This window comes from Podarcis pityusensis (assembly GCF_964106645.2).
Source record: "Podarcis pityusensis genome assembly, chromosome: 1".
NCBI lineage: Eukaryota > Metazoa > Chordata > Lepidosauria > Squamata > Lacertidae > Podarcis > Podarcis pityusensis.
In genome coordinates, this window is record NC_138028.1 from 76,884,333 (window position 1) to 76,910,850 (window position 26,518).

At 47.4% G+C, this 26,518-nt stretch overlaps 2 protein-coding genes across 26 annotated transcripts in view; one reads left to right on the forward strand and one right to left on the reverse strand.

The window, feature by feature from the left end:
* Positions 1 to 26,518, reverse strand: part of AP2A2 (adaptor related protein complex 2 subunit alpha 2) — a 91,867-nt gene that overhangs the window by 49,077 nt on the left and 16,272 nt on the right. For 2 of the 5 annotated variants that reach the window (XM_081011263.1, XM_081011264.1), the window contains exon 1: positions 8,816 to 9,005. In XM_081011263.1, coding sequence (XP_080867389.1) covers positions 8,816 to 8,882 — 67 coding nt within the window. In that variant the 5' untranslated portion in view covers positions 8,883 to 9,005. Of the gene's footprint in view, positions 1 to 8,815; positions 9,007 to 26,518 lie in introns of those variants that run through there. The other 3 variants (XM_081011262.1, XM_081011265.1, XM_081011261.1) reach the window with 3 other exon arrangements.
* The window catches only part of CHID1 (chitinase domain containing 1), a 142,350-nt gene continuing 128,796 nt past the window's right edge, over positions 12,965 to 26,518 (forward strand). For 12 of the 21 annotated variants that reach the window (XM_081011363.1, XM_081011366.1, XM_081011364.1 and 9 more), the window contains exons 1-2: positions 12,965 to 13,138; positions 14,178 to 14,359. In XM_081011363.1, coding sequence (XP_080867489.1) covers positions 13,126 to 13,138; positions 14,178 to 14,359 — 195 coding nt within the window. In that variant the 5' untranslated portion in view covers positions 12,965 to 13,125. Of the gene's footprint in view, positions 13,139 to 14,177; positions 14,360 to 22,114; positions 22,242 to 22,654; positions 22,713 to 23,340; positions 23,506 to 26,518 lie in introns of those variants that run through there. The other 9 variants (XM_081011357.1, XM_081011359.1, XM_081011360.1 and 6 more) reach the window with 7 other exon arrangements.

The window sequence follows — 26,518 nt, forward strand, 5'->3', positions numbered from 1 at the left end:
GCAATTTTATTCTCAAAACACATTGCAAACAAGTCACAGTGAGCTACTATCAGTTCTGCCACCTCCTTCAGGCCAGACTGTAAGAAGCCCCACACTACCCAGAAAAGCTGTGCCACATGACACAATGAGGCTGCAATGAAGGAAGCAAAGAATGCCTTCTTTGCTGCCTCCACTGCCACTAGAAGGCTCAGTGATGAGCCCTCAGTAATGTTTGATTGCATTTGAACAGAGTTTTCTTCAAGTCACGTTTGAACCACCTCCCAGCTTGTTTCCTCGCCCTAAGCTCTGGAATATACCAGGGAGCCAAGGAGGCTCCACAAAATGCAAGAGGGAGCTCAGGAACATTGTGTCAACAGCCATTCCCATGTTCCAGACATCAGCCAGAGGTTCAACATGAACACCAGTCAGATCAGCTGGAAAATACCCCAAAGCTGTCTGGAAACCCATTGGCTCTATCACCCTGAGAGTGGACTATCCTAATAGGTCTCCTGCCTTTGTAGAGGGGGAAAGGTGCTGAAAGCCAAAATCTCAACAGGACGTGATCCAACCATGACAAGGGACGAGTGTCAATATCCTCCACTTTCATATTATTCTCTTCCTACCCAGTTAAGGATACAAAGTCCTGTATGTCGCCTGCCACATGCGTTGGGCCAGTGACTTGTTGGGACAGCTCCATGGTCATCATGGCAGCCATTACCTCAGCGAGAGTTGTCTTCAAAACCAGCTGTCTGTGAGTCCCGATTGCTCAACAGTGATAAACTGGTGCATAATCTATGTTTTCCATATATCCAAAATGCCTCATTTACTGAACTATCCATTTTAGCCACAAACTTACTTTATTAAAATTGCTTTTTAATGGAGCAAGGCAAGGAGAAAAACACTGAAACCAATCATTGACTGTTGTTGCTTTGGCTGCCTCAAAGAGAATATAATTTGGGAGTAGAGGAGAGGAAAGGAAGATACCTTTCTGGAGCAACATCCATGTTTATGCTAATACTACTTGACAAAACACATTTACTTAAACATATCACACAGTTGCCAGTCAAGTAAAAAATCTTTCGGTTGTACGTACACACAAAGTTTGATTTAATTACTATTTCTAAGGTGGCCTATTTAATAAGGATGTAGATGCAAGATCAGAAATAAGCAAAGTAGCTGATATAGAACAAAATACTTGACAGTCTACAACCACATACATTTCCCTCCATAAGGATTTGGCAACTCAGTAGTGCAAATACAATCAACTGCAAAAGGGCAGGGGAATCAAGCCTTCACATAGCTAGATAACGACCATTTTCAATAGTAGCCAATGACTTATAACACCTTTTTTACTGTAAAAAGAGAGGAAGAGTTCATCGTGTTGTTTTTCAACTTGAATACATTACGTCTGGGATCCAGAGAGTTTCTTGCTTGACCAAAAGCCACCCCTCCATTTCTGCCAGTTCTCCCTTGTCCCATAATCTCAGGAGCTGCTTTTCAAGGAGACACAACTAAATGCAGTACAAAAATAGGGCAGAATACACCATTGCAGAACTTTGTTAACACATCACTGGATCCCCTAACTGCAGGATTCCATTTATACCTCACTCCTCCAAAACTTGAGGCAACTTAGAAATTTCATATTTTTTTAAAAAAATACACACACAAAACAAACAAACAACTGCAATGAAGATAGCAGCAACATACAATTTCAGAAGCAATCTAGCAAAATAAAAGCATTTGACAGCACAACACTATACAGTCAGAGTTCAGCGGTACTTACTTTCAGGAAAGTGGGAATAGAAACACCACCTACATTCCATTTAAATCAAGAGGAGGCTTATTTGGACAGACTACACCCAATCAAAGTATCCCAATTCCTCAGGAGCAGATTTAAAGAGATAGACTTTACATTGCCCCCTCCCCAAAAAGAAATCTATAAAGAGATGTGCATTGAAGTACCTCCTTAGGAGTAAGAAAAAGGCCCTCCCTCCTCCTTTCACCTTTTGCCATGTATACCTTTAAATCAAGATGGAAGAGGAAAACTGAAGAACTATTTTGTACTAATCTTACACCATCCTCCCGACTCCCGGCAGCCACATCTTTCATCAAGGGATAGTGTTTCTGCCTTTTGTGTTTTCCAACAATTTGCTGGACAACTAAGAATGTTGCTTGCCACCATCACCCTACCACCAACTTTTTAATTTAATTTTTAACATAGTGACATTGAACAATACTTATGTTCTGGCCGGCCTTGTTTGCTTTAGCGCAGGCATGGCCAAACTTGGCCCTCCAGATGTTTTAGGACTACAACTCCCATCATCCCTAACTAACAGAACCAGTGGTCAGGGATGATGGGAATTGTAGTCCCAAAACATCTGGAGGGCCAAGTTTGGCCATGCCTGCTTTAGCATAACCAATCAGCACTTTGGGGGGCTCCTTCTCCAGCAAGGAAGCTGCTAATGCTCAAGGAGGCAATTTACCAAAGCTTGCAGTAAGGAATTGTACAAACTTGACATGGCTACCTGAGAGGAATAAGTCATATTCATTGCATTATTGTCCCACACAACATACAGAAATACAGGGCCTTGGATTGGACCAAGTGTTTTGTTTTAATGACATCAATACTGATGTTGGCTCCACTTGGAACTTTACAGCACTATGCCTTGAAGAGTTTGCAAGGGGTTCATCTGATTTCTATCTCCAGCCACGGCCATTTCCAAGTAGAGCCACTGCAAGAATCAAACAAAGTATAGAAAAGGAGAAGAGAAGTATGCACAGAGAGCCCAAGTATACGTACATACAAATTATAGGGGGCTATTTGATTTGAGTTTTCTACAGATTATAATAATAATAGCTTTATTGTCAACGTACAACCTGTGTACAATGAAATTAACCGAGCCTCCCTCCTCCCCACACAAACACTCAATCTCATTGCACCCAGTGTGCTTGTCACACAACACACCAACCCTGAAAGTCAGTTGCACTATATTATTTTCCGTTCAGCAGCCTAAGAGCCCATGGATAGAAACTGTTTTTTAGCCTGTTGGTATGACTGATTATACTTCTTTATCTCCTGCGCGAGGGTAGAAGATTAAAGAGGTGCTGGCCGGGGTGTGAATCGTCCCTGAGAATTTTTCTCGCTCTCCTAAGGCAACAATCCCTTGCGATGTCATCTAGTGGGCTCAGGGAACAGCCCATGATATCATGTGCTGTGTTCACCACCCTCTGTAAAGACTTTCTGTCCATGGCTGTCAAGCCAACGTACCACACTGTGATACAATATGAGAGGACACTTTCTATTGTGGACCAGTAAAAGGAGGTCATCAATTGTTGTTTAACATTATTCTTTCGCAGGACCCTGAGAAAATGGAGTCTCTGTTGGGCCTTCCTAACCACCTGAGTTATATTGTTTTTCCAAGTGAGGTCTTCACTAAGGTAAACTCTCAGGAATTTAAAGGAAGAGACTCTCTCTCTCTCTCCACACACACACACACACACACACACACACACACACACCCCCGATATACAATGGGGCTAGTTCCCCTCTCTTCCTCAGATGGAGGCAACTTTGAGGAAGACGCACTTTAACCAACAGCACATCAGTGAAGTTATTCTTGTGCTACTCTCTTTTTTGCATGGGCCACAAGGGCAGAGCACTTCAACAAACAGGTTTTGCAGAGGCATGCCTCTTTCACTGACAGGCAGATAAAACCATACAGCTTTCTCTCCCCATACTCAACATTCAGAAACACTGTGGGCAAAGCAGGAACTGACAGAAATCAGAGTGTCAAACAGACATTTTACAACTTCAGCCGATTTGCCAACTGTGCTCTGATTTGGAGAGGTTGGACCTAGGCCCAGACATCTGTGCCCTTTAGTGCAGATTACCAAGATGCAATCTGTGTAGGGCTACTTAAGGCCAACCTGGAAAAAGTCAACTGGCCCAGAATGCACCTACTAGAGTTCTTGTAGGGAGTGGGAGATCAGTGAATATTATTCTAATCCTTTATCAATTTGCACCAATTACTCACAAAAGCTGGATTGGACCTGCCAATGCATCATGGGAGCCTTACAGAGAAGTCTCTAAGGGAGGACATCATAAGCAGTGGTGCCTAGTGAGTGCTGCAACTTCAGGTACTACAGTGTTTAGAGAAAAAGCTGGGTTCTGAATAAGGTTTCTTTGGAATATTCCCGGACTTCCTACTGAGAGCAACTGCTGCCCCACTCTGTACGAGCACCATTAACAGAAAGGCAAGGTAATGCCGTCAAGTTTTAACAACAAGGTTACTTTACCTACCCTTTTAGGGATAATCAGAGGCCCAAGACAGGTGTAAAATTATTAGTTCCCAATAGTTTTATACCACCCAAAGCTGGAAACACTATAAAGCTGCCTTCAGCTCCTCCTCTAACTGTCACTTGTGCCCTATGATTTATGTCTACTGCATAAGCAATAGTTACCCTGATATGTCACGTAAAAAGGCAGGAAGATAATTCAGAATTCGCCACAGACATAGCAGAGCCTCAGATGTTACAAACAAGCATTGCCAGCCTTCTCTGCAGTCAGCTGGAAGTGCTTAATTATGGTGTGCAGAAGGTGCCCACAGTGACAAAGAAGTGTGTATGGAACAATGTGGAATTAATTGTGTGTCTTGATCAACAGGGGATATCATTTCAGGACGTCAGCCACCAAATCCTTGATTATATAAACACACCACTGAGTACATGGAGTGGTTTGTTTTCCGCTTGCAAAACCCATCAGTGTTGCTGAAATTAGCTGAACTGAAAGTCAAAGCAACACAAGAAAAAGCCTTTTTCTGTTTAAGACACACATTTCCCCCCTCTTTTATATTATGCCCATCACCACATTGGACTGCAGCATTAATCGCAAGCCTCAGCGTATTACACATTTTTAATATCATTAATAACATCTAGATTTAATAGAGGTATTTTACTTAGTATATTGGTTATATACTGTATTCCACAAAGGCATGAAGCAAGAGCTCGGAACATGCTGCTTACGTGCACATCAATTACAAGCATCCTTTCCAGAGGAAAAGACTCTGTGGATATAAAGGCCTTGACCTAGCATTGAGAAGACCATCAAGGTAGCACCAGGTGAATCCCTCTGGGGAGGCAGATATAAAACCAGGGCATCACTACCAAGAATGTCCTCTCCTGTAGCAGTTACCCTCCACACTTCCATTTAGAAGGGATGCTTGGAGCAGGGCCTCAGGAACTTCAGGAATGAATGGATTACATAGAGCTATTGAAGTTGACTAGCAGGAACAGAAATGAAGAACCAGGTTCAGTAGGAGAAAGGTATGTTCAGATGTTCAGGTTACAGACGCTTCAGGTTACAGACTCCGCTAACCCAGAAATAGTACCTCGGGTTAAGAACTTTGCTTCAGGATGAGAACAGAAATCGTGCAGCAGCAGAGCGGCGGCAGCAGCAGGAAGCCCCATTAGCTAAAGTGGTGCTTCATGTTAAGAACAGTTTCAGGTTAAGAACAGACCTCAAGAATGAATTAAGTTCTTAACCCGAGGTACCACTGTATTTAAAAATAAAAGCCCACAAAAATTTGTCCTCTCCCAGTTTACAATCACTGCAGGTTATTATTTTTACTGCTTCCCATCACATAGGTGCAGTGTGATTTTTGTTGTGATCTAAAGGCTATTTTAAATCAATACAGAAGATGGGAGACACAACCAATTTGACACTTTCCCTCCCCAGGCATTAAGTAGCTGAAATGTGCATTTTAAATGTTCTGCTTAAAGGAATGGGTTACTATAAACCTTTAAGCTTTTATTTTTATATGTTGGGGGCATGAAGGAATCTTACAGTTGAGCTAATCATATTGGATTCATGTCCTGCTGCTGCAATTTGACAGGCAGTGGTGAGTCAGACCATCAGATCTGCATAAAGTCAAAATTTAATGCCGATCCAGTGGTCTGACTCAACACTGCCTCTTCCCCTCTGCCTGTCAAAATACAGAACACAGGACATGGATCCCAGAACATGAGCTTTACTATAGGGTTATGAAACATTTCTTCAAGTAATCCCCCTCAGGGGGAAAAAACTGCTGTACATGAAGAATTCATGTTGGCAACATAAGCATTTTGATAATTTTATTCCAATAGCTCAATATATTTCCACTTAGTATGCAGGATAAGAGACAATTTTCTCAACACATACACACAAAATATACAAGGAAGTTTCACTGAAGTGCTACTATGTCTATTACATCTGCAGGTCAAGAGGAATTTCTTCCAAATAGGTATAACAAGAACTGCACTGACAAATGAAAATGCAGCTAAGCTGTGTATCAGGCTGGGCAGACAAGCTTCTTCAAACTGGGTATTTGGGCAATAGCTCTCAATTGTACTCTAGCACTAGAGCATAACCAACATCAATATGCTCAGTGACTGAAAGGTCACTTTTGAACAGTGGTTTCCCACAGCAACGTTAGTATTTTTATTTTCTGCAGGTGATGGGTATGTTGATTCAGTGTGCATAATACCCACAGTCAAATGGAAGCTGTGGCAAACTCTGTTACAGAAACAGCTAATATAAGTGGAATATAAGGATATTTTTTTTAAAAATCTTGTGAACTGCCCTAATAATAATAAATCAACTAGTAGTACATAGCCAGGCATCATTATGTGACACTCCTGTGCTAGAAGTACTTCTACTTTGATACACTTCATGTTGTACATCCTGATTTGGCCTTAGGGTAATGGAGGAGATGCCTTCTCTTGAAGCACCCTAGGAATCAAATCACCCCTTTTCATCCAGGTTACTAAAAGATAACTCTAAGGTACCTGGACGCGGGTGGCGCTGTGGGTTAAACCACAGAGCCTAGGACCTGCCGATCAGAAGGTTGGCAGTTCAAATCCCTGCTACGGGGTGAGCTCCCGTTGCTCGATCCCTGCTCCTGCCAACCTAGCAGTTCGAAAGCACGTCAAAGTGCAAGTAGATAAATAGGTACCGCTCCGGCAGGAAGGTAAAAGGCGTTTCCGTGCACTGCTCTGGTTCGCCAGAAGCGGCTCAGTCATGCTGGCCACATGACCCAGAAGCTGTACGCCGGCTCCCTCGGCCAATAAAGCGAGATGAGCACCACAACCCCAGATTCGGTCACGACGGGACCTAATGGTCAGGGGTCCCTTTACCTTCACCTGGAGCCAGGTAACTTCTTTCTAGCAACAATAATATTTATACACAGATTTGTGCAGCATCAGTAATCTCTGACAGGCAACATACAGAATTTTCTCCTCAAAGTTGGAAATACTGTATCTGTGGAGTGTGTGCTGGCATACCTACACCAGGCCATTAGTTCTTAAGATTAACACTGGCCAGTTCACCAGTTTAGACAGGCCTCTCCAGCTTTGCTCTTAAGTATCTCCTGAAGACAGTGGCCACACTGCCAAAAGAAGATTAGGACGCAGCAGGGAATTTGCAAAAACCTCAGATGACTGCAGGCTTATCTAGACACAGAAACTGTACCAATTTAACTAACTTGCCTTCTAAATGCATGCAATTCAGCCTGTGCCATTCCAACTGTTATTGTTTTGGAATTAAAACAGTCATTTAGGCAACAAATGTGTTTGGGGGCAGGCCAACTCAGCTACATTTGGTTATTCTAAAATGGATCACATTTCAGTAGGCCAGTGGAAGCTATTCAGTACACGTTTTCAGCACATACATATTGTAAGTGATTTAAAAAGCAAGAGATTCTAGCGTGTGAGGCTAGTGGCCATTTTTAGGGAGACAGCTTTTAAAAAAACCCACATTTTTGACAAGAGCTGGAACTAAAGAAGCCAAAGCTTCTCTTACTGTACCTGCCCTACTGCTTTGTGCTTTCCTGCACACAAGACACCACTAACAGGCATATTCATAATACTGGAGTAAGTTTCTTGGTTCATACATAGACTTCCGGGGGGGGGGGATACTTCCTTCCCTACACCAGCTGCCTTTTTCGCTTCCAATACTCATGTTTACCTCCAGCCTACTGGTCCCAGTGTATTTCTTTCCTCGCCTCTCCTACTTTCTCCCCACCCAAATTAGGAAACATTTGCACCTTTCCTTAGGACCCATTTTCCAGGATGTGAACTGGCACATAGCTTGGCTCTCTGCGCCTTTTATACAGGCAGCCGACCGGCGAGACTGATTCAGCCCAGCCCAGATTTCCAAATCAAAATATACAGGATTAGCACCACCATAGCTCTAAGGCTATTTCAGAAACGACAACTAGGGATTTCCGTGAGCGTGCGAGCAAGCCAGCCAGCCAACCAGATCATTTTAAGGGAGAAGGGGATCCAGGATCTTGACCCCCACAATTCCTCCCCCCATCCCCCCTTCCTGAACAGCCACGCTATCACATGCAAACAAGCCGCTTCACTCTCTTCTGCAAAGGATCCCAATGCAACCCTGTCTGACAGGCATGCCCTCATCTCCCCCCACCCCTCCACACACACACGTCCGCAAGCCTTGTAAACAGGGCCCCTCCTAGCTGGAGGAATCCGAGTTCACGCCGCCCCAGCCCTACGGAGAAGGAACGCCGCTCCCCCCCCCCCCGCCTTCCGCAATACTGAGCCGAGGATCTCTTCCCTAGGAAAAGGAACCGCAAGTCACTGCAAGACTCGGGCGAGCCGGGGAGTCCCCCGGGAGCCCCGCCCGACAGAGGCAGCCCCGGCCCCCCAGATACCTCCCCACCTCCCGCTTCTCCCCATAGCTAACGGCCCCTGCCCAAGTGACCTCCCTTTCCTCTCCCCACTACCAGCGCAACGGGGGACCCCCCGCCCCCAGTTCCTCCTCGTCCGGGGCTGCCGCGCTTACAGTTCCTGATGTCGGAGATGAAGACGGCCAGCCCGCGCATCCCGTCCCCCTTCGACACAGCCGGCATCTTGGCGACAAAGCGAAGGCTCCCGCGGCCGCTGCTGCTGCTCCTGCTGCTGCTGCCACCGCCGCTACTCGCTCTGAGGACCTTTAGCCTCTGAAGCCGCCTCTCCGCCCACGCCGCCGCCGCTGCTCCTGAGCGCAAGCGCGACGCTTCGGCTCCGTCGCCTCCCAGCCCAGCCCGACGGCTGCCAGACGGGGCCTCGAAGCGCCACCTCGTGTGCGGAGGAAGGAATGGGCGACGGGGCTCAGCGCAGCCTCAGGCAGAAAGGGCCGGCGGGAGAGGCGCCCCGTGGAAATCCCGGGGGGGGGGGTTCCCCAAAATTAGCTTGCGTAGGATGGAAAGATGCCGCACGTAGGCGTTGGCTCTCGGGTTAATGACGCGGGCGCAGTCTCACACATGTCTACTCAAAAGTCAGACCCACAATTTTTTAAAAAAGCAAACGCGTGTTCAAGTATTTCTACTCAGAAGTAAGTCTTACTGAGTCCAACGGCACTTACTCCCAGGAAAGTGAGAGAAGGGCCGCCTTACAGTGCAATCCTATATATGCCTACTCAGAAGTAAGGCCACTTGAGTTCAACAGGCTTATAATACAACCACGTGAGAGATGCAGCAGGCAGGAGAAAGATAAGCTCTTAGCTTTTTACTGGCATTCAGCAGACAAACTGTCAAACCGACATCTGAAATTGCCCTTAGATATCTTGGGGTCAATGGGCAAATATTCAGAGCATTTGGGACTAGTGTGTAAGTCATTGCACAACAGAGGAAAGGCTGAGTCTTAGCAATAAGAGAAGTGTTTTGTTTTAATTAATGCATAACTAAAACAAAATTGGTCACTTTCATTTTAGTATTGCATTGACCAAAACTATTTTTTAAAAAATAAATTTATTTATACTTTTCAGATATATAAATCAGCGCTGCCCCACACCTACAAATATTATTGAAAAGCATTGAAAGTACTCAATTATCTGAGGTTCTGCCCTCCCAAGCAGAAGCTTGTCCCCCACAATATCCTATTTACAGGGTATTTTTACCCTTGATTTCCCAAGAGAAGCTCAACAACTTTGATTTTCAAAAAAAAGCTCAACAACTTTTATTTCCTACACTGCTATGAGACTGAAAGGAAAACTAGAATGAATGAATTAATGAATGAATGATAATTGCAAACACATTAGGTAGACCCTGTGAGCTTCGTTTGATGGTGATACCACTTACTGGGAATACCCAAAGTGGTTAGGGTAGGGCCACTGTAAACAGGGCCATCTTTAGCAAATGCACCACTGGGGTGCACCCACTGCCCCCAATTTGGGGAGGCACGTCAAAGTTGTTGAGGTTTTAAGGAAGGAAAAAGCAAAAACTGCTAACATGAAAAAATAAAAAGCGGCAGTGATAGCTCCATCTTCAGTTTTTGTGATCATGCGAAAATGAAAGATACCACTAGGGGGTGCCATAGAATACATTGATTCTGCAACTTTTCCGCAAAAGAGAACGGAAATGACCCAGCAATTGACCGCGATCAACCGCCAGGCGCGGATAAGAGCTTAGGTGGCTTCAGGAGTGGACACCTGGCGCCTCCCAGAATTCAGCACCCGGGTGCCCCGCACCCCGTGCACCCCCAGGGAGAGACGGCCCTGACTGTAAAAACAATTACAGCCTTGCTTGGATATTGTCAGCTGATAATTCTGTGTGGGGAGGGCATGATGCCCATTTCCTCTCTTCAGTGTCTCTTAATTTCCTCCTGCTGTGTTTCCTTCCTCAATGAGGCCCCTATCGAAGGCCTTACTTTTACTTGGGTGCTGTTTTTACTTTTATTGCCATTTTTAAAAATGTTACATTTTAATGTTCTCCTTCTTCCAGTTTGCTGGCTTGCTTTTCTGCATCTCTGGTTTCCCCCCTTTTCCCTAGCTACTGTTGTTCATGAACATTTATTTTCCATTGCTGGTCTTCTGTGAGTTGCCCTGTGATTCTGAGCAAGGAGCTGCCATGCCCAGGGTGAACATCACTACTTCTGTTGGAGGATGGTGGCGGTTAACAGATTGAGGTTGAATCCTGACAAGACAGAAGTACTGTTTTGGGGGGACAGGAGGCGGGCAGGTGTGGAGGACACCCTGGTCCTGAATGGGGTAACTGTGCCCCTGAAGAAGCAGGTGCGCAGCCTGGGAGTCATTCTGGACTCACAGCTGTCCATGGAGGTGCAGGTCAATTCTGTGTCCAGGGCAGCTGTTTATCAGCTCCATCTGATAAGCAGGCTGAGACCCTACCTGCCCGCAGACTGTCTCGGCAGAGTGGTGCATGCTCTGGTTATCTCCCGCTTGGACTACTGCAATGAGCTCTATGTGGGGCTACCTTTGAAGGTGACCCGGAAACTACAACTAATCCAGAATGCGGTCAGCTAGACTGGTGACTGGGAGCGGCCGCTGAGACCATATAACACCGGTCTTGAAAGACCTACGCTGGCTTCCAGTACGTTTCCGAGCACAATTCAAAGTGTTGGTGCTGACCTTTAAAGCCCTAAACGGCCTCGGTCCAGTATACCTGAAGGAGCGTCTCCACCTCCATCATTCTGCCCAGACTCTGAGGTCCAGCGCCGAGGGCCTTCTGGCGGTTCCCTCACTACGAGAAGCCAAGTTACAGGGAACCAAGCAGTAGCACCTGCCCTGTGGAACGCCCTCCCACCTGATGTCAAAGAGAAAAATAACTACCAAAATTTTAGAAGACATCTGAAGGCAGCCCTGTTTAGGGAAGCTTTTAATGTTTAATAGGTTAAGTAGGTGTTTAATTGCTGCCAAGGAGTGTGGTGGAGTCTCCTTCTTTGGAGGTCTTTAAGCAGAGGCTTGACAACCATATGTCAGGAGTGCTCTGATGGTGTTTTCTGCTTGGCAGGGGGTTGGACTCGATGGCCCTTGTGGTCTCTTCCAACTCTATGATTCTATGATTCTAGGTTATTGTATTTTAGTGTTCTGTTGGAAGCTATCCAGAGTGGCTGGGGAAACACAGCCAGATGGGCGGGGTATAAATAATAAATTATTATTATTATTATTATTATTATTATTATTATTATTATTCTGTCCACACACTGTGCTCCCAACTTCACCTCTCCTCTTGATTCCCCTCCCTCTGCCCACCATCTGTCATCAAGTCTTTCTCTTTTAATCAAGCATCGGGACACTTGCTGTTAGATGAAGTCCTCCTATGTACTTGTGTATCATACCTTGCTTTCTGCCTCTGCCTCCAGGTGTTCAACCCTTTGCTTTCTATAATCTCAGGGGTGGTGGAATCTGTGATTGTCCAGATGTTGTCCAGATGTTGTTGGGACTCTAGCTCCCATGAGCTCCAGCCCTGCCGTCAGGGATGATGGGAGTTGGAGTCAAGCAATGTCTAGAGGAGCACAGGGTCCTACAAAGAAGAGTTTGGATTTGATATCCCACTTTACCACTACCCTAAGGAGTCTCAAAGCGGCTAACATTCTCCTTTCCCTCCCTCCCCCACAACAAACACTCTGTGAGGTGAGTGAGGCTGAGAGACTTCAGAGAAGTGTGACTAGCCCAAGGTCACCCAGCAGCTGCATGTGAAGGAGCGGAGACACCAGATTACAAGACTACCGCTCTTAACCACTACACCACACTGTCTCTCAAACTGCTACATCCACACTCAGCTGTCCATTTCAATATGAGAAACTGGTAGCTATTGTGCTCTACAGACTGTGGTTGATCATATTGGTAAGAGAAAGAAACTGTGCCCACATGCTCATGTATATACCCACTTAATTGACAAAGAAACTGTGCCCATCTGGTCCTATTTTTTTTTTGCCAACCACAATGTGTGAATGTGAGAGTAACATTTCCACATGTTATTACTATGGGTGCTTGCTTCAGGGACCACAGCGGTATGTCTGAAGAAAGGAGACTGGCTGTTAGGCCCTTGTGCTGATGCTCCCCACCTGAGGGAAGCCTGGCAGACTGGCCACTGTGTCCTCAGTGATGATGTTGCTGGCCTGAAGACTGACCATTGTGATCTCATAATGACACTGCTGGCCTGAAGACTGGCCATTGTGACCTTCTGCTGATGCAGCCCACCTGATGAAAGCAGACTGGCCTCTGTAATCCCATGCCGATACTAGTTGTGAAGACTAAGCACTGTGATGTGCTGCTGATACAACTTGCCTAATGAAGAGAGACTGGCCAGTAAGGGAGTGCCAGGAGGGAAAAGCCTTGCTGAAGGCAAAACAATCTTGCTGAAAAAGGGGACAATGATGTCTACAGGTGGGTTTGTTTGTTTTAATTTTAAGTTCTGCTCTTCAGGACTAAAGAGGAGAAGCACAGAAACTGTAAAGAATGAGGGAAATGCAAAGGATTCTGAGAAATAAGCTGTACATGATCTAGAACATGGAAATGTGTAATTCCTCACACCATCTCTACTTTTCTTCCCTGGCAAGCTGTATTATCACATGCATTATCCCATAGATGAACATAGGCAGAAGTCCAGTTGAGGTTGGTCCTTTAGGACAAATGGGGCACTGCCCCACCAAGATCATTCTGTCCTTGGTCAGCCCCCACCTACCTGCCTTCTTACTTGCATCCAGTCCAGGGAGGTAGCACTGGTTGTCAGTCTCCATCTTAATCTCAGTGTTGCCTCTCACAGGGCAGTTTGTAAGCATATGTTCCCAAATATCCTTAAGATTCCCCTTCAGACCATCCCACTGAACCCAAGAAGGTTGGAAGTGGAGCATGTGTGCACAGCATGCACAGGAACATTGGCTGGTATGCATGGGCTACGCCCTCTCTCCACTAAACAGGGCTATGGTTGCTTTTTGAATGCCAGGAACATGCACCTTCTCTGCAAGAGAAGAATTTATCTCAAGGGTGGATATCTTCATGTATCTCAACAATCTTGGTAACCATTGCACCAATGGTGTTGAACCTGTGGCCCTCCAGATGTTTTTGGACCACAGTTCTCATAATCCCTGGTCATTGGCTATGCTGGCAGGGGCTGATGGGTGTCAGAGGCAGACAATATCTGGTGGGCCATAGGTTCAAGACCCCTTGCAGTACACAGAACCTGAGTAAGGTAAGAGTGAAGGTGCTCACAGGCCCTGAGCCATGATAGCATTAAGTACCCTGCCATCCTTAGAGTTCCACGCTGAGGCTAGCTAAAAGGAGACAAAGGGATCCCTAAATATATACTGGCACTTACCACTTAAGATACAATACAGGCAGCAAAATCAGGCCAGCGTATGGGGTGGAAATATTAAAAGAGGGAACGGGAAACAAAACACATAAGGTTCTCAACTTGTCACACCAGTAGGGCTCCTGTGCCTTGGACAACTGCCCAATGGACAGCAGAAGAACAAGCTCCAGTTCTATGTGAAGAATCCCATCACCTGTTGTATGCATAAGCTGTCTGTCTATCAAGAAGCTAGCAAGGATACAAGAGCAAGTAGGTTGGCAGCTCAAAGAGGAACAACCAGCAGCATCCTGAACATGGTATGTGTGGCATTTGCCCTCCTATGTGTGTGACATCACACTGGGTTCATAGTGAAAGGGTTAACTAATTGTAAAATGACTAACCAATGGGAACCCAGGGGGCAGAGTTAACTGTGTATAAGGTTTAAGCACAGAGGGGGTTTTGAGTGAGTTAGAGTTAGAGTTGTTGAGAAGACAGTCTGGAGTTAGAAGAGACAGAGAAGATAAGTCTGTGGGTTGGGCTAGTTTGGCGTGAGAGAGTGAGAGAATTTGTTAAGAGGAGTCAGTCAAACAGTTGAGATAATCAGCCAGAAGGTATAGGTTGGTAAAGAAACTAAAGTTAAGATACTGACAGGAATATTATCTGAGAAATCATAAACTTGTTAATGTTTGTAAAATAAATTTGGGGGGTTTTTTTGGTTCACTTTTAACAGCTGACTGGACTCAGTGTTTTACCAGAGAGTAACTGGTTGGTGGCAGTGGGGAAGTGAGCACAGTTGTGGCACAGGGATCAATAGACCGTTAAACGGGGACCCTGTGTGATTGCCACAGTATGGGAGATTAGCAACTAAACCTAACAAATGCATATTATTGCTAGTTAGCATGAGAAGGGAGTAATGCCCCAGAGCTGTATTGCTGACAGGCAGATATTCAAACCATAGAGATACAGTTAGTAGAGTTGGCTCTGTGTGATGTAATTTCTCCTCGCCTAAAGAGGAAGGAGCAGATAGTACTTCCTGTCCCTCTCGTCCTTTGACAAGCATTGAATGCAGCCTTTGCTGTGAACCAATGCTTTATTATAATGTTATTACATTTTATTTTTAAACTTACTTTACAAGTTGTTGCCTTATTCTTTGTTAAGCAGGGTAAGAGACGGGAAGCCAGCTTACTTGGTTAGCTGGACTTGCACCAAAGGAGACTTTGCAGCCTAATTCCTAATTTTGCTACCAAGGATGGGATTTTTAAAGTCTCACACATGAGCACCTGGAAGGGTAAATTGCATATCTCCTCTCCTACCATGGGCGTAGACAAGCAGGGGCAACTGCCCCCCCAATCAAGTAAAACAATAGAAATACTTAACTGACCAATCATGTTGGTTCTGCCCCCCAAAACAGAAGTCCTGCCCCCTCCTAACAAAAATCCTGGCTACACCCATGTTCCCTACCCATTAAAAGCCACCACACACCTTGCTGGTGACAAGATGGGCCTGTATGGAACAGAGTGCGGGAGAAGATTGTGTATCTGTGGGAGAGTAGCCTATAGAACAAATGAGCAATAGGCAGCAGCTGTAGCACAAAGTCCTTGAACAGGTGAGGAGATGTGAGCTGAAAGTAAGCACCTGAGTGCTGGTGGTTTAGTGTCCTGGAGGGATGTGGAGACTACAGTGATTGAGACCTTGGGGATTGTACTTGAACTGTGTATGTGCAAGAGTAGCTTCTTCTGTGCTGGGACTGTGATCCTGCAAGGCAAAGTGTTTGGTCAGCAATTGCAGTGGAGTGGGTGCCGGCCCTGCGTGAGAGGAACTGTTCCTACCATTCCAGGGAACAGAGTGTCCCAGCAATGCTGTTTGGGTAAGAGGAAGTATTCATATATAGCAGAGTGGTGGGAGGGAGAAAATGGGAGACAGTTGTTGCAATGATACCCTGTGACAATTTTGCTTCGTTCTCTGTATGGTTTTATTTAGGGCTTTTGCAGACTATTATATGCCCCACCCTGTGATTAATGTCCTGAAAGATCTTAGGCTGCATTATCTGATATCTCTGCTAGAAAAAGGGAGATTTCCTGTACTTGTATCACACCATAGTTTAAAAAACTACTATTATTAGTAGGTAACAGCACAATTCTAACCAGTCTACTCAGAATTAGTCCTATTGGAAGTAAGTGGCAATCTAACACTGCCAAGCATTGCATTTTCTCAGGTACAAAATATTTTGGTCTAAGTGTTGACAAAATATATTGTTTCTGCAACAATTAAGCAGCCAGCCATGAAACATGAATCAGAACCGTGAATACTCTGAGCCTAATGTAAAGTTAAAAATTCAGCACAAATCATTTTATTTTATTGCATAATTCACTTCACTTCTGCGCAGCTGCACTGGACACAAACCCCCACTTTGTGCCTGTTAAAAATCTGATTCAACCACTCCTCCTTTTCTGAGATTTCTTTCGGCATTTATTGTCTAGCTTTGTTTGCTACATAATAGCTAGAAACCTCCTTTAAAATGAAAATAGGAAGCTTGAGATTTTTAGGAACCACATTCTGTTTCACTTCTGTACTTGTGTGGAATAAACCCAGCCCAGGGTAAGATGTATGCAGAAATCTGCATTTATGGTGCAGGCAGAAGAGATAATAGACTTCCATGTTTATGTTCAGATTATGAAACAAGGATACTCTACCTTTGAATACTTGTGTACAAATGAAATTTCTGCATGGGAAGTTTTATTTTAACCTCCCACTACAATAACTACTACAGCAAGGCAAAACAAGAGAAAAAAAAAGCTCACGCAGTTCTTAAAAGGAAGAAAATTCTGTCCATTTATATTTGATTATCTACCCAGATAAACATCAAGGCAGTAAATCTGTGCTGCTTGCTTGGGAGGAAGCCTCCTTAGTTACTTCCGAGTAAAGGTCAACATTCTTGGATTCAGGGGAAATAAAGTCCAGTAGCGCTTGTGGAAATCGATCAGAAACCGCCATGTTCGAACATGGCTCTTTAAGAGATTGAAATATACTCAGAGTCGCAAAGTGATTTCATGCTCTTTATTCAGCTCATAGTGGTGAGGAGGAATGAATGAATGTCCCCTCACAGTATCTGCTTTATATACATTATTTACACAATGGGCTGCACATGATTGGCTAATTCTGGAATTCTACTGTAAGCCAATCAGGTTGTGGATTCACTTCTATCTGGAGCAGGATTGGGTGGTTCCTGCCAACCAATCATACTGCTGCATTGTTCTAGGACCAATCAGACTGCTGCATTCTGAATCCTATTGTTCTAGGACCAATCAGACTGCTGCCTTTTGGATCCTATTGTTCTAGGACCAATCAGACTGCTACAGTTTGGATCCTATTCAACTCAGTACATAACACCCCTCCCCTCCAAGTTCCAGTCCTGCCCGGGAGGTCGCATTCATAGTCCTCAAGGTATGCCGGCGGCCTACGTGTGCGTTGTGGCCTGGGGTGTTCCCTGGTCCGGGCTCCGGGTTCTGGCTCGTGTTCCAAGGATGCTGGCTGTGATGCGGCTGTTTGGTCTGGTGCAACCGGCTCGCTCAGTCGTGGTTCTGGTTCCGGTGTCCTTTCGGCCTCACGGGTCCTCTCTGTATTTACTGATTCTGCCTCTCCTGCTGGCCCCTCCTGCTCTATGGGCCTCACTGCCCCGCTGTTCCCTTGGGACTCCTCTGACCTGTCCTCCTCCTGGTTTTCTCCCGGGAATCGTCGCCGTATCTGGTCGCAGTGGCGGCGCCAGCATTGCCCCCCATCCGTTAGCACCTCGTACGACACGGGGCCAGTGACCCTGGTGATTGTGGCGGGTACCCATGCTGGGCCTGCCCCAAAATTCTTTGCGTACACTGGGTCCTGGGCCTCGAAGGTCCGGGGGTTCCTGCCTTCCCCCACCACTACCTCATCCTGAGCTCTATCGGGGTGAAGGCGGTCCAATCTGATTGCAAGGCGCCGACCCATTAGTAGTTCAGCGGGGCTCCGGCCAGTCGTTGAGCTGGGGGTGCTGTGCTGTGCTAGAAGGAATGTGGCAAGGCGGTACTCCCAGTCCCCTTGCGTCATGCGGCGAAGGGTGTCCTTGGTGGTCCGCACCATGCGTTCTGCTTGGCCATTGGTGGCAGGGTGGAACGGCGCCGAACGGATGTGGCGGATGGCGTTCTGCGCTGTGAAGGTTTGGAATTCTCCTGACGTAAATGCAGTCCCGTTGTCTGAGACGAGAGTGTCAGGGAGCCCGTGGGTTGCAAACAGCCTGCGTAGTACCCGGATGGCTGCGGACGTGGAAGTGGACGGTACCAGTGCGACTTCCAGCCATTTGGTGTAGGAGTCCACCACTATGAAGAATGTTTTCCCCTGAAAGGGGCCAGCGAAATCCACATGCAGGCGTGACCATGGTGCTCGGGTGGACTCCCAGGACTGGACTGGGGCCCTTGGGGGATCTGGGCGGGATTCTTGGCAGGCCTGGCAGTGTTTGACCCAGGCCTCTATCTCTCCATCGATCCCCGGCCACCACACATAACTCCTGGCAAGGGCCTTCATTCTTACTACCCCTGGATGTGTCTCGTGTAGGGCTGTGAGGACCCTTTTGCAGAGGGGCTGGGGAACAACGACTCTGCTTCCCCATAACAGGCACCCCTTGTGGGCCGACAGTTCATGTTTGCGGGTTGTGTAGCCGGCGAATTCTGGCCCGGGGCTGCTGCTGGGCCATCCCCTCCACACCCAGTCCAGGACCCGGGAGATGACCCTATCTTTCTTGGAATGGTGTGCAACTTCTTGTGCCTGAATGGGGCGGTCGGGAAGCAGCTCCAGGCTCATAACCTCTTGTGCAGGTGCTGGGTCAGGGCCTGTTTCCGGTAGTGGTAGCCTGCTGAGGGCGTCCGCATGGCCCATCGCCTTCCCAGGTCGGTGAATCAGTGCATACTGGTAGCTGGCAAGGAAAATTGACCACCTGAGGACGCGAGGAGACAGCACTTGGGGGGTCTGCTTTTCGGGGGCAAACAAGCCAAGCAACGGCTTGTGGTCAGTCACCACGGTGAAGGGCCGCCCGTACAAGAAATCATGGAATTTTTTTACTCCCTTTACGATTGCCAGACCCTCCTTGTCGATTTGCGAGTAGTTCCGCTCGGTTGTGTTGAGTGTCTGGGAAAAGTACGCCACCGGTACCTCTCTTCCATCCGGGAGTTGGTGCCCCAGGACAGCTCCAATGCCATAGGGTGAGGCGTCGCATGCTAGCACCACCGGCAGCCTCTCGTCGAAGTGTGCCAAGACCGAGTTTGAGACAAGCAAGTCCTTGACTGCCTGGAATGCGGCCTCCTGGCGCTGGCCCCACACCCAAGGGGCCCGCTTGTCCAGGAGTCTGTGTAGGGGCTCCGCTACCGCCGCCTTGTGGGGAAGGAAGGAATGGTAAAAGTTCAATAGTCCCAAGAAGGCCTGAAGTTCAGTCTTGCTCTTGGGCGCTGGGGCATCACAAATGGCCCGTACCTTGTCCCCAGTCGGGTGGACCCCTTCTGCGTCCACCATAAATCCCAGAAAGTCCACCTGAGGCACTCCTAGTAGACATTTTTCCCGCTTCACCTTGAGACCCGCCGTCTGGAAACGGTGCAGAACGGTGCGGAGGCGGTCCTCAAACTCCTCTGGTGTGGGGCCGGCAATCAACACATCATCGAAGAAGGGGGTGACGCCAGGAATCCCTTTAAGGAGAGAGTCCATTATATTCTGGAATATGCCTGGTGCCACGCTGACACCGAATTGCAGCCGCTTTACCCTGAACGCTCCTCTGTGCGTCACAATCGTCTGTGCCTCTGCTGTGGCCTCATCTACTGGCAGCTGTTGATATGCTTGGGCCAAGTCCAGCTTGCCAAAAATTTTCGACCCAGCCAGGGTGGCAAGGACATGGCTGACCACTGGCACTGGGTATGCGTGGGCCGTGAGGGCCTTGTTTATGGTACATTTGTAGTCTGCGCAGATGCGGACCGAACCATTAGGCTTGACGGGTGTGACGATTGGGGTTTCCCAGGGAGCATTAGGCACCGGCTCCAGCACTCCTTGCTCTACGAGTCGGTCCAATTCCTCGTCTATACGGGGTTTCAAGGCGAACGGGACCCGGCGGGCCTTGAGCCTGACCGGTCGTACTGCGGGGTCAAGCTGTAGCGCAATGGGGGGGCCCGTATACTGTCCCAATTTCCCATCGAAAACCCCTGGAAATTCCTTGCATATGGCGTCCACGTCCACTTGTAAGCTAGTGTGGTTCACCCCGGTGACAGCTAGCCCCAGTGGTCCAAACCATGCCAATCCCAGTAAGCTAATGTAGGGGCCCTTGACCACAAGCAAGTCCAGTTGCCGCGTCCGCCCTCGGTATTGCACCCTGAAGGTCCCCACCCCCATTGTGGGGACCTTACGTTTCTGGAAGTCCCGGAGGGTGAATGGGGCCGGCCTGAGTTTGGGACCCCCAGTGGGACACAGTTTCCTTAAGGTCCTTGCCGAGATTATGGATAGAGTTGAACCCGTGTCAAGCTCCATGCGGCATGGGGCCCCCTCTATCTGTACCTCTACATAAATTTTCTCTACGTTGGGGTGGGGCAACTGGTATACCTGGAAGTCCGTGAGCTCCGTCGAGTTGCCTTGGTGCGTTGGGCCCCGGGACCTGGGGCTCTTGGATTGGTCATCTGATGCCTGGTGTCGGGTGGGCCGAGCCCGACACACCCGGGCGATGTGTCCCGATTTTCTGCACTGCCTGCACTCTGCGTTGCGGAAACGGCAGGTCCTCCTCTCGTGACTCTCCCCGCAGCTTGCGCAGTTCCCTCCTTCTCGTCGAGGCAGCTGTGGTCTGTGCGCTGCTTGAGTGCGCTGCTGTACTCGGTGCACCTCCTCCCTGTCGGATCCTGAGTCATCGGTGAGGTCTTCATGGTGGACCCTCGGTTGGGATGGCAGGCTCGGCCGTGCCTCTTGGGTCGACCTCTCGGCAGCTTCTGTTGCCAGGGCCTCCTCCAGAGCGACCTGGAACGTTAGGTCCTTCTTAGCGTAGAGGCGCCGTTGCAGCTTCTCATCCTTCAGGCCACCGACGAGGCGGTCACGAAGCATGTTCTCCAGCTCTGAGAAGTTGCAGAACCGGGCGGCTTGGCGGAGAGAGGTCACAAACCCAGTTATGGTTTCCCCAGGGGCTTGCCGCTTTGCGTAGAAGGCATTTCGACGAGCCACCACTGAGGGCTGCGGCGAAAAGTGCCCCTTCAGCTGTTCCATTATTGTTTTGTATGGAACAGTAGCGACGTCTTCAGGCGCAAGGAGAGCCCGGGCGATTTCAAACGTCTCCTCTCCGCAGACGCTGAAGAATATCGCCCTCTTCTTGGCGTCTTCTTCGTCGGTGACCCCTTTGGCTTCTAGGAGGAAGGTGAAACGGGAGGCGTACGCTTCCCAGTCTCCAGATGCTGGGTTGAATGGCGAGAAGCTGCTGTTGGCTGCCATTCTGAGTTCCTTGTGCCCCGGAGCTGAAGCCTGGATACACGGTGCGAGGCAGCGGTGCGGCAGTTGGCGGTGCTGCGGTGCTGTGTGTGGCAGTCAGCTCAGCGGGATCCCACCTTCGTCGCCAGTGAAATATACTCAGAGTCGCAAAGTGATTTCATGATCTTTATTCAGCTCATAGTGGTGAGGAGGAATGAATGAATGTCCCCTCACAGTATCTGCTTTATATACATTATTTACACAATGGGCTGCACATGATTGGCTAATTCTGGAATTCTACTGTAAGCCAATCAGGTTGTGGATTCACTTCTATCTGGAGCAGGATTGGGTGGTTCCTGCCAACCAATCATACTGCTGCATTGTTCTAGGACCAATCAGACTGCTGCATTCTGAATCCTATTGTTCTAGGACCAATCAGACTGCTGCCTTTTGGATCCTATTGTTCTAGGACCAATCAGACTGCTACAGTTTGGATCCTATTCAACTCAGTACATAACAGAGATGCCTTTGGGATGTTCTCTAATTTGGAAGGAAACCCCGCGAAAATGGGCAAGACCTGCTTGACAACGCAGCAAGCTTCCTTATACCGAGTCTGATCTGCATTTCCCATGCCAGCCTTTCCCAAGCTGGCACCCTCCAGATGTTTCCGACTACAACTCCCATCAGCCCCAGCCGGCTGTGAGTTGTAATACCAAGCACGATGTGGAGGGCGCCAGGTTGGAGAAGGTTGGTGTACCCCGCCAGAGGTTCAGTAAAGCTTCAATGTTTTTCGGGTGTGTGTTTCCTACCTGGACTTTACGTCCGAGGAAACAGGGAAACGGGCTCGTGCGCTCCCTTGCTTTGCAGTCCTAAAGATCCAAGGAAGAAAGGGAAGTTTGTGATTGTGATGTTTGACCGCGCGATTATTTGCACGAGGCATAACTCTGTGCTCCCTGTCCCTGACTCGGGAGTAGTCCTGCTTGTTTCAATGAGTTTCGCGCGCACAAGATTGCCGCCCGCAACTCCAAACGGGCCTCAGGGCGCCCCTGCCTCTCTCATTTCTCGCCTTGTGAGGGAAGAAGCGCTCTCCGGCAGCCAAGGCGGCTCCTTTAAAAGGCGTGCGCCACGCGGCTTCTGAGCCGCAGTTTTCACTTCCGAGTTGAAGCAGATCCGGTTTGCAGAGGGAAAACGAGGGCACGAGCGCCAGTCACTGACAAGGTGGGAGGGGAGACCGAGAGGCAGCCTGCGCGCCCCCCGCCCGCCCCGCGCTCTTCCCCTTGCCCTGGAGTCTTTGGGGCAGCTGTCACGCGCCTCTGATTAAGCGAGCGCGGGGCGGGGAGCGAGCCGCTTCGGGCTCCTGCGCTAAAGAGGCGAAATGCGGGAAGGAAGATCCCTGGGCTGCTTTGTAATTCGGGTGCAATTCCGTCTTGCTTTCCGCGGGCGGCCGCCTTATTTAAGACTGGCGGGGGGTCGGGGGTGGACTGCGGACGCCTGCGTCCTTCCTGTCGCGTTTCATCTCCATTTATTCTCTCTGCACCCTCGTCGGCATCCGACACTTTCTCCCTTCCTGATAGGCTTTGTGTCGGTTGAGTTCCACGTATGCACTCCCAGTTCACAAGCCACGTTCGCTCGCCTGTAGCAGCTGCCACTCCTTCAGCTTGGGACGGGCAATCAGCCCCCCCCCCCCATGAGGCCAGATGAAGCGACTGCCACCCCTCTTCCCATTCTCGATGTAAATCTTCCCTCATCCCATCCTCCATGGTGGGGAGCAGGGGACCATTTGGGAGTCCATCTCAGGTGCCAAAGTGTCTTGGGCCAGCCCTGTTCACACTTACTGAAGTAATGAAATAAACAGAGCCCTGTTGCTGGATCAGGCCAAAGGCCTGTCTAGTTGGACAATCCGTTCTAAGAGTGGGCGGCTATCCAATGCCTGTGGGAGGCTGGCAACTCGCTTGGTGATTCCCAGCAGCAGGTATCTAGGGGTATACCTGTACTGCTTCTGGTCCTGGAGGTAATGCACACAGCTATCACAACTTGATAGCTTTCTTGAATTTGTCCAACCCTGTTTTAAAGCTGTTGAGATCTTTCACTATACCTAGTGGGCACAAATGCCATAGTTTAACCATGCACTGTTTGACGTACTTTTGTCTCTCCTTGAACTTCCATCATGCAGCTTCATGGATTGCTCCTGGGTTCGACTATTATGGGAGAGGGAGATTACACATAGGAGAATTGTCAGAACCCCATGATAATTATGGTTGCCCTGAACTGGACAAAGTATTCCAAGTGCAGTTGCCCCATAAATTTGTATAATGGCTTTATTATTATGTTGACAGTTTTATTTTCAGTCCCTTTCCTAATGATCCCTAGCATGAAATTTTCCTTTTTCATAGCTGCCATGCACTGGGCCAGCATCTTAATATAGCTATCCACCATGTTTCTAATTTCTATTACCTTGTCAGTCATTATCAGTCAAGACCCCACACTCATGTTTGTGTATGTGTGTGTGTGTGTGTGTGTGAGAGAGAGAGAGAGAGAGAGAAATCTGGCTCTTTTGCTCCAATGCACATCACTTCACAGTTATACATTGAATTGCATTTGTCATTTTAATATCCATTGACCCAGTGTAGAGCACCTTGCAATCCCTTTTTGTTTTAAACACAGTGAACAATTTGGCATTTCCAAACAAAGCCACCAGAATGCTTACCCCTAAGTCCAGATCATTAATGATGAACAAGTTAAAGAAGTGCAGGTCACAGTATCAATCCTTGAGGAGACCCTACTTTTTACACCCCTCACTCTGTCCATATGCTTTTTGATACACTCGGAGAACTCAAAAAAGTTAGTGAGGCAGAACTTGTCCTCACAGAAGCCATGATGTAAAGGCAGGTGAAGTGAGAGGAATAAGGTTTCCCACTTTGCCTGCAGACTGTGAGGGGAAAAGACACTTGGAGTGAAGCAACAATGTGATTAAGGCTGCAGTCTCATGCACACTTATTTGAGAGTAAGTCCCCATTGAACTAGTAGACCTGCATAGGATTACATTGTAAGAGTAAAGTCTCTGTGGAAAAGTGTTCATGAATAATATTTGGAATGCGGCTGCTGGGTTGGTGAGTGGGGCAGCCTGATGGCACTGTATTTCACTGGTCCTGAGAGCACTGCTGCACTGCCAGTGAGCTGCCGGACCCAATTTATTGTTGTTAGCTGCCTTGGGTGTGATTCATGGTAAGGTGAGAGATGAATATGTATAACAAATCCCTTCAGCAAAATCCTAATGGATTTTGTTCTCAGGCATAATTTGTTTTTCTTGGATTGTTCACTGTCAAATAACTAAATTCATCCTGTCTGGCCCCAATATTAGCTCTCAGCCTAAACTTCTGTTTTCAGATGCCTTGTTTATCTGTTTACTGAAGTGTATATACATTAGTAACAATTACAAAACATTCTGAAAGTGTAGGGGAACATCATCTGTGGGCTGTCTAGAATGCATTTCTGTGGTGGGCAATGGAATAGGAATAAACATTAATCATGTCGAGTTTGGGCATGGACCTCCGCTTGCACAATGAAACTTCCCCTACCCCAATCTATTCTCTGCAAAGGTGGAGGAAGATGAAGTTCTGGTGCATGAACACCAGCTTTCTAGGTTCCTATTCTTAGCTTTCTATGTCACTTTCTATGAGAGCCAGTGTGGTGTAGTGGTTAAGAGCGGTAGTCTCATAATCTGGTGAACTGGGTTCGCTTCCCCGTTCCTCCACACGCAGCTGCTGGGTGACCTTGGGCTAGTCACACTTCTCTGAAGTCTCTCAGCCTCACTCACCTCACAGAGTGTTTGTTGTGGGGGAGGAAGGGAAAGGAGAACGTTAGCCGCTTTGAGACTCCTTAGGGTAGTGATAAAGCGGGATATCAAATCCAAACTCTTCTTCTTCTTCTTCTTCGTCTTCTTCTTCTTCTTCTTCTTCTTCTTCTTCTTCTTCTTCTTCTTCCTGTGCTTCCCATTCCCCCTCCCCCATAGAATTCTTGCTTTTCTCATTGGCAATTTCATGCATATTTAAAGTAAACTAAAACTCATGGGTTGTATCCAACAAAGGTGGTTCTTTAGTCTATCAAGCTTCATACTGTCTACAGACTTTCAGACAAGGGTATTTCTCAGCCCCATATGTAGAGGCCAGGGGTTACACGGGAACATAGGAAGCAGTCTTCTACCTAGTCAGGCCATTGCTCCACTAGCCCAATATTGTCTACACTGACTGGCAGCAGCTGTCCTGGGTTTCAGACAGTTTTCTCATTGCCCTACTTAGAGATGCTGGGGATTGAACCAAAGACCCTGTGCATGCAAAACAGATGCTCCATCACTGAACTTCAGCCCTTCCCTGAATACTTCCATTGTTTTTAGATAATACACATGTGGTGTAGCAGGTGTATTGGAAAGGGCATTTCTACCTCTCCCATGAAGGAGACAATGTCTCTTTTGTAGTAATGTTTGAAATTGACATATTAGCATTTTTGTTAAAAAATTATTTAAAAAAATTAAACATCCGCTGACTTGCTAGATGGCACCTTTTTGCCAATCAGATTTTTATTTTTCATAATTGCCTTAATTAACTGATTAATCAGCTAACAGTTGCAAGTCTTCATTGAGTAGTATTTGATGCCCATAACAAAGTCAGGTTAGTCTGTTGCAGCAAAACCAACACTCTTATGGTACCTTCAAGGGTAACAAATGTAGGAAAAAAGTGAGTGTTATGGTGCAAAAAATACGGTAATTATTTCATTGATTTGTGACCAGGAGGGCTACGCAATTTCTGAGAAGAGGCTTTAAAGCTATTGAATTTGGCAAGCAAGCATGACAGGATAATTTGCAGCTAAAACAAGCTTGTTTTATTTATTAGTTGTATTATATGCTAAAGAGCAGATAAATTTTCTCCTTAGGCTAATGTTGGATACATTAAGGACGGCCCTGGCATTCCCAGAGTAATGGCCTCTATAAATTTACCCCAGCCTCACCTAGTTTGCTTTGGATAAAT